We start from the raw sequence: 8,297 nt of genomic DNA on the forward strand, positions 1-8,297 counted from the left end.
CCCCCTCCTCTGCTAACCCCGCCCCCTCCTCTGCTAACCCCGCCCCCTCCTCTGCTAACCCCGCCCCCTCCTCGGCTAACCCCGCCCCCTCCTCTGCTGCAGTGCAGACGCTGGACTGAACACGGTGTTCTCCTGGACTGGTTCCCACAGTGAGGGGCGGGGTTTATCATTATTTTATCATTCTCATGTGTGATAATGAAATGATAAACGTGTCATGTGACCAGAGTTAATTTGACATATTTTAATTCAGTTCTTGACCGTCCAGCACGAGAGGCTGAAGGAGCCACACCTCAGTGAGTCTGCCCCAGGGCGACACTGTCACAGACTAAAGAGTACCTGCTGATCACCCACAGGAGCTCCCACAGGAGCCCACAGGAGCCCACAGGAGCCCACAGGAGCGCCCACAGGAGCCCACAGGAGCTCCCACAGGAGCCCACAGGAGCCCACAGGAGCTCCCACAGGAGCCCACAGGAGCCCACAGGAGCTCCCACAGGAGCTCCCACAGGAGCTCCCACAGGAGCCCACAGGAGCCCACAGGAGCCCACAGGAGCTCCCACAGGAGCCCACAGGAGCCCACAGGAGCCCACAGGAGCTCCCACAGGAGCCCACAGGAGCTCCCACAGGAGCCCACAGGAGCCCACAGGAGCCCACAGGAGCTCCCACAGGAGCCCACAGGAGCTCCCACAGGAGCCCACAGGAGCCCACAGGAGCCCACAGGAGCCCACAGGAGCGCCCACAGGAGCTCCCACAGGAGCTCCCACAGGAAACTCCAGATTACAGCAGCAGATTATCAGAGGTTAGTGAGGGATTAACTCCACCAGGAGCTCACGTGGAGCTGCTGCTTCACTTCACTGATCTGAGGAGGAGCTTCAGGAGCTTCAGGAGCTTCAGGAGCTGCAGAGTGTGGTGTTATATTCCAGAAGTGCAGATGACATTGGACACTGACCCTGCAGGGGGTGTTTCAGATGTACGAGCAGATGTTTAGATGTTTTAGACCAGGGGTGCCCAAAGTGGGGCCCGCGGGCCAAATTTGGCCCCACCGAAACAATTGTGTTGGCCCAGAGTGCCATTCTTTAATACTAACTCTTCCATTCATTCTCAAAGGTAAATATGGATGCAGTTCACTTTTTGACCACCAGCGTCAAAGTGGGGGCGCTGTTTCACTCCTTTCACAAAGTTAAGGAAACACTGTTGTGATGTCTTGGTGTTTATCAATCAGAGCGTTTTAGCTTCAACTTTCACAGTTTTCCCACTTTTATTGCAAAGGTTGTTACGTCGACAACAGAATATGTTAAAAAATGACTTATAAAAGAACTGATGCTGAACTGACACTTTCAGAATAATCTAATGTGGCATTTTCTTTGAGTGAACGAATGAATGAGGTAAAGAGTAAATTACAGATGTTGATTTTGTTTTACTAAAATTAGGCTTTTCCCATAGTTACCTTTTGTTTTAATATAACATGTGATTTGCAGAGATAGAAACAAATGCAAGTAAATAAAATAAAGTAACTTATAGTTTGCAGTTATGTGTTTTTCGTGCCGTGTTTGTCCCGCGACTCACGGGCACTTTTTCATTTTGGCCTCAGAGACAAAAAGTTTGGGCGCCCCTGATTTAGATGTTACAGATGTTACAGATGTTTCAGATGTTTCAGATGTTGCAGATGTTGCAGATGTTACAGATGTTGCAGATGTTTAGATGTACAGATGTTACAGATGTTGCAGATGTTGCAGATGTTACAGATGTTTTAGATGTACAGATGTTACAGATGTTTTAGATGTTTCAGATGTTGCAGATGTTGCAGATGTTACAGATGTACAGATGCAGATGTGCACACACTGACCCGGCGGGGTAGGCCACCAGGCCGGTGCGCGGGTCACATGACAGAGCTCGGTTTCCCGCCGCCGTGATGCCCAGGACCTTCTCCAGCGTCACCTGGAAACACAAACACGTTCACCTGTTGTACATGTTTTATGTTGCAGATTTAGTAACACATGTTTAACCATGGACTGTTTGAAAGATAAACAAACTTAATATATCGCCTCGATATCGGCCGATCCGATATCGATATCGGACCAAACATGGGCTCTCGTTAGTTTGAAGCAGCTCCTCCCCGTCCCTCAGGCCCCGCCCCCTGGACACAGCTCAGGCCCCGCCCCCTGGACACGGCACAGGCCCCGCCCCCTGGACACGGCTCAGGCCCCGCCCCCTGGACACAGCTCAGGCCCCGCCCCCTGGACACGGCACAGGCCCCGCCCCCTGGACACAGTCATGTTTTGGATTCCTAAATGTTTGTTTGTGGAGGATAAAGCTCTGAAGGAGAGTCCTTCTGCCTCGCTCCACTATCGCTGAGTTTACGTTGTTTGTGGCGGCGGCCAGAGCGTCGTTATCGACCATGAGCGGCACCGGCAGCTCCTCATCGCTGCTTCTGAGACTTTATTTATCTACTTTTTAAACTTAATTGTGCGCAAATAATTGGGTCGTTGAACGTTGATTTTTAAGACCAGTTTACCCTGGATTTAAGGAGGAGGAGGAGGAGGGGGAGGAGGAGGAGGAGGGGGAGGAGGAGGAGGAGGAGGAGGAGGAAGGGCACCTGGAGGACTGTTCAGAGGAAACGACTCCATGACAAACAGCAGAGACTCTGTAGTGACGCCTGATCTTTATTTACCTCAAACATGTAAAGTTTCTTTGGAGCCGGTTTGACCCGTTTAACCTGATCTGTTCCTTTAACCACACTTTCACCCACGGCACTTTACACAAGACACGCTTAAATACACAAGACACACACTCAAATACACAAGACACATACTTAAATACACAAGACACACTCAAATATACAAGACAAAAGACAAAGACACTGTCTCCTAATAAGTAAGGATTAAACACCTCGGAGCCGCGTTAGACGGTTCTAACGCCCGACACAGTGTTGTTCCTCCTGCATTCTAACGTCTAACGGCACAACATCAGCACAGAATCACAACACAACAGGACTAACCCGGAAACACTTTTCCCTGGAAGGAAACACCGATATGCGGCACGAGCTCACCTGTTTATGGAAACAGCTGCGGTGGAGTCGCTCACACCTGGGCCCCCCCAACTCAAACTTTTATGTTTGACTTTACTATTAAACTTTACTTATATGGGATATCACAGCGGAGCGACATCCCAGTGATTTAACTACCGGACTACGTGTGCGGTTATACCAAAATAATGCACCAGCCAATCAGGATCCAGTATTCACCCAGACCATGGTGGAAATATTTTACATCATGTATGTTGTATGAAGTCACATGTATGTTGTATGAAGTCACAGGTCCATAAGGTCACGTTGAGCAGGAGCTACAGTTTCAGCTCCTTCTGCTCCTGAAGGTCTCTCAGGTTCATCCATGTTTAGGGTCATCAGCACCAGGAGCACATGACTAATATGTCTCATCATCTCCTTCTGAGGCTGAAACTCAGCTGAGAGCGACATTACGAGCTAGTTAGCGATAGCCGCAAGCTAGTTAGCGACATTACGAGCTAGTTAGCGATAGCCGCGAGCTAGTTAGCGATAGCCGCAAGCTAGTTAGCGATAGCCGCGAGCGACTCGGAAACTGTCAGAGCTCGAAGCGGACCTCTCTGTGTGTGTGTGAGTGCCCGTGAGCGCGTGCCCGTGACCCTGTGCCCGTGTGAGCGTGTGCCCGTGAGCGTGCCCGTGAGCGCGTGCCCGTGAGCGTGCCCGTGAGCACGTGCCCGTGCCCCTGTGCCCGTGAGCGTGTGCCCGTGAGCGTGTGCCCGTGAGCGTGCCCGTGAGCGCGTGCCCGTGAGCGTGCCGTGAGCACGTGCCCGTGCCCCTGTGCCCTGTGAGCGTGTGCCCGTGAGCGTGTGCCCTGTGAGCGTGCCCGTGAGCGTGCCCGTGACCCCTGTGACCCTGTGCCCGTGTACCTTGCTGAGCTGCTTGCTGCCCCCTGCTGGCCCCTCGTCTCTTCAGTTTGATGGAGTTGGTTCGTAAGAGGCTCCGGAGCCGACTGCGGATGGTGCCGTCGGCCGCATCGCTGACTCCGCCTCCGCCCACCAGGGGGCGCCGTGAGGCCGGGACAGGTGCGTTCTGAGCGAAACAAGAGAAGCACAGGTCAGTGTTGGAGACGAGGGAAGGACGAACATGCATCCGGGTTAGCGAGAGAAATGCTAACGGCGCAGCGGCTACGCTAACCCCGGACCGGGAACTCGTGACATCACACTTAACCTCTGACCTCCCACCTGAACAGGGCACTTTCCCTCCAGGTTTGGTTTTACCCAAATGTAAAAGCTTATTGGAAAAAGTGTTAAAAAAAAATCTAATAAAAAATCAAATAAAAAATGTGACAAAAAATAAATAAAAATGTGACAAAAAATAAATAAATAAAAAAGTGACAAAAAATAAATAAAAATGTGACAAAAAATAAAAGAAAATGTGATAAAAAAAATAATAAAAAAGTGACAAAAAATAAATAAAAATGTGACAAAAAATAAATAAAATGTGACAAAAAAATAAATAAAAATGTGACAAAAAATAAATAAAAATGTGACAAAAAATAAATAAAAATTTGACAAAAAATAAATAAAAATGTGACAAAAAATAAATAAAAATGTGACAAAAAAATAAATAAAAATGTGACAAAAAATAATAAAAATGTGACAAAAAATAAAAAAAATGTGAACAAAAAAATAATAAAAATATGACAAAAAAATAATAAAATGTGACAAAAAAATAATAAAAATGTGACAAAAAAATAATAAAAATGTGACAAAAAAATAAATAAAAATGTGACAAAAATAATAAAAATGTGACAAAAAAATAATAAAAATGTGACAAAAAATAAATAAAAATGTGACAAAAAAATAATAAAAATGTGACAAAAAAATTATAAAAATGTGACAAAAAATATAAAAAAGTGACAAAAAAATTATAAAAATGTGACAAAAAAATAATAAAAATGTTACAAAAAACGAAAAAATGTGACAAAAAAATCAATAAAAATTTACAAAAAATAAATACAAAGTGACAAAAAACAAACAAAAATGTGTCCAAACTCTGGCAAATATGAGATGGATCTGTTTTGTCTTGGCTTTGAGGCGTGACTCTGTTAGATTGGGTAAAGCTGAACTGGAGAAACTGCGCTCGGTTGAGGCGGAGGGTAAGAGGTTAACAAACGTATACGGATCACGTTAATTCAGGATAAAAAAACATCTGGTTATTTCATGATAACATGACGGTTCTGATCAGAACACGGGCCACATATCAGAACATGGGCCACATATGAGAACATGGGCCACATATCAGAACATGGGCCACATATCAGAACATGGACCACATATCAGAACATGGACCACATATCAGAACATGGGCCACATATGAGACATGGACCACATATCAGAACATGGGCCCACATATCAGAACATGGACCACATATCAGAACATGGACCACATATCAGAACATGGGCCACACATCAGAACATGGGCCACATATCAGAACATGGGCCACACATCAGAACATGGGCCACATATCAGAACATGGGCCACACATCAGAACATGGGCCACACATCAGAACATGGGCCACATATCAGAACATGGGCCACATATCAGAACATGGGGCCACACATCAGAACATGGGCCACACATCAGAACAAGGGCACACATCAGAACATGGACCACATATCAGAACATGGGCCACACATCAGAACATGGGCCACATATCAGAACATGGGCCACATATCAGAACATGGGCCACAATATCAGAACATGGGCCACATATCAGAACATGGGCCACATATCAGAACATGGGCCACACATCAGAACATGGGCCACATATCAGAACATGGGCCACATATCAGAACATGGGCCACACATCAGAACATGGGCCACACATCAGAACAAGGGCCTACACATCAGAACATGGACCACATATCAGAACATGGGCCCACACATCAGAACATGGGCCACATATCAGAACCTGGGCCACATATCAGAACATGGGCCACATATCAGAACATGGGCCACATATCAGAACATGGGCCACAGTCCACCTGGCATCACCAAATAACCTGATATTGTTTATTATGAAATATCGGGACAAACATGAAATGATATTGAAATAATGTTGAAACCAGAGAAATAATAACAGAAGAGAACAGAATTATTATGTTCAAATAAATGGGTTATTGTGCCCTGTCCCTGTTTAATCAAGGCAGACCATTCCATAATATACCACACCATAATATCGTAGCCACATAGCATAATTGCCTAAGTCTTTTTGTATTGTTAAAATGGCAATAAGAGAAAAACAATGTGTTTCCTATAAAACGTCTTTTTACATGTTTTCGAAAAACAATTCAAAAATGAGTTAGGCAATTATGCTATGTGGCTAACATTTATGCCAAAACATACCATAATTATACCATACCATAATGGACCAAAACATGCCATAATATACCATACCATAATGGACCAAAACATGCCATAATATACCATACCATAATGGACCAAAACATGCCATAATATACCATACCATTCCAGAACATACCAAATGTAAAAGCTTATTTGAAAAAGTGTAAAAAAAAAAAAAATTAAATAAAAAATGTGACAAAAAATAATAAAGATGTGGGAAAAAAAAATAATAAAAAATGTGACAAAAAATAATAAAATGTGACAAAAAATAATAAAAATGTGACAAAAAAAATAATAAAAATGTGACAAAAAAAATAATAAAATGTGACACAAAAATAATAAAAATGTGACAAAAAAAATAAAATAAAAAATGTGACAAAAAAATAATAAAAATGTGACAAAAAACTAATAAAAATGTGACAAAAAAATTAATAAAAATGTGACAAAAAATTAATAAAAATGTGACAAAAAAATAATAAAATGTGACAAAAAAATAATAAAAATGTGACAAAAAAAAAATAAAAATGTGACAAAAAAAAATAAAAATGTGACAAAAAAATAATAAAAATGTGACAAAAAAATAATAAAAATGTGACAAAAAAAATAAATAAAAATGTGACAAAAAAATAATAAAAATGTGACAAAAAAATTAATAAAATGTGACAAAAAAACTAATAAAATGTGACAAAAAAATAATAAAAATGTGACAAAAAAACTAATAAAAATGTGACAAAAAAATAATAAAAATGTGACAAAAAAATAATAAAAATGTGACAAAAAAATAATAAAAATGTGACAAAAAAATAATAAAATGTGACAAAAAAATAAATAAAAATGTGACAAAAAAATAAATAAAATTGACAAAAAAAATAATAAAAATGTGACAAAAAAATAAATAAAAATGTGACAATGAAAAATAATAAAAATGTGACAAAAAAATAATAAAAATGTGACAAAAAAATAATAAAAATGTGACAAAAAATAATAAAAATGTGACAAAAAAATAATAAAAATGTGACAAAAAAACAATAAAAATGTGGACAAAAAAATAATAAAAATGTGACAAAAAAATAATAAAAATGTGACAAAAAACTAATAAAAATGTGACAAAAAAACTAATAAAAATGTGACAAAAAACTAATAAAAATGTGACAAAAAAATAATAAAAATGTGACAAAAAAATAATAAAAATGTGACAAAAAATAATAAAAAATGTGAAAAAAAAGAATAAAATGTGACAAAAAAAAGAATAAAAATGTGACAAAAAAATAATAAAAATGTGACAAAAAAAATAAATAAAAATGTGACAAAAAACTAATAAAAATGTGACAAAAAAATAATAAAATGTGACAAAAAAATAATAAAAATGTGACAAAAAAATAATAAAAATGTGACAAAAAAATAATAAAAATGTGACAAAAAAATAATAAAAATGTGACAAAAAAATAATAAAAATGTGACAAAAAAACTAATAAAATGTGACAAAAAAATAATAAAAATGTGACAAAAAACAAATAAAAATGTGACAAAAAATAATAAAAATGTGACAAAAAACTAATAAAAATGTGACAAAAAATAAATAAAAATGTGACAAAAAATAATAAAAATGTGACAAAAAAAATAAATAAATGTGACAAAAAATAAATAAAAATGTGACAAAAAAATAATAAAAATGTGACAAAAAAATAATAAAAATGTGACAAAAAAAATAATAAAAATGTGACAAAAAAAATAATAAAAATGTGACAAAAAATAATAAAAATGTGACAAAAAAATAAATAAAATGTGACAAAAAATAATAAAAATGTGACAAAAAACAAATAAAAATGTGACAAAAAAATAATAAAAATGTGACAAAAAACTAATAAAAATGTGACAAAAAAACTAATA

At 39.1% G+C, this 8,297-nt stretch overlaps 1 protein-coding gene across 1 annotated transcript in view; it reads right to left on the reverse strand.

The window, feature by feature from the left end:
- The window catches only part of mapkbp1 (mitogen-activated protein kinase binding protein 1), a gene marked incomplete at both ends in the record, with an annotated part of 50,922 nt that overhangs the window by 38,050 nt on the left and 4,575 nt on the right, over positions 1-8,297 (reverse strand). The window contains 3 exon segments of the mRNA XM_079573693.1: positions 1,844-1,935; positions 3,925-3,930; positions 3,932-4,087. Of these exon segments, the coding sequence (XP_079429819.1) occupies positions 1,844-1,935; positions 3,925-3,930; positions 3,932-4,087 (254 nt within the window).

Source organism: Gobius niger (assembly GCF_951799975.1).
Source record: "Gobius niger genome assembly, chromosome: 16".
NCBI classification, from domain to species: Eukaryota; Metazoa; Chordata; class Actinopteri; order Gobiiformes; family Gobiidae; genus Gobius; species Gobius niger.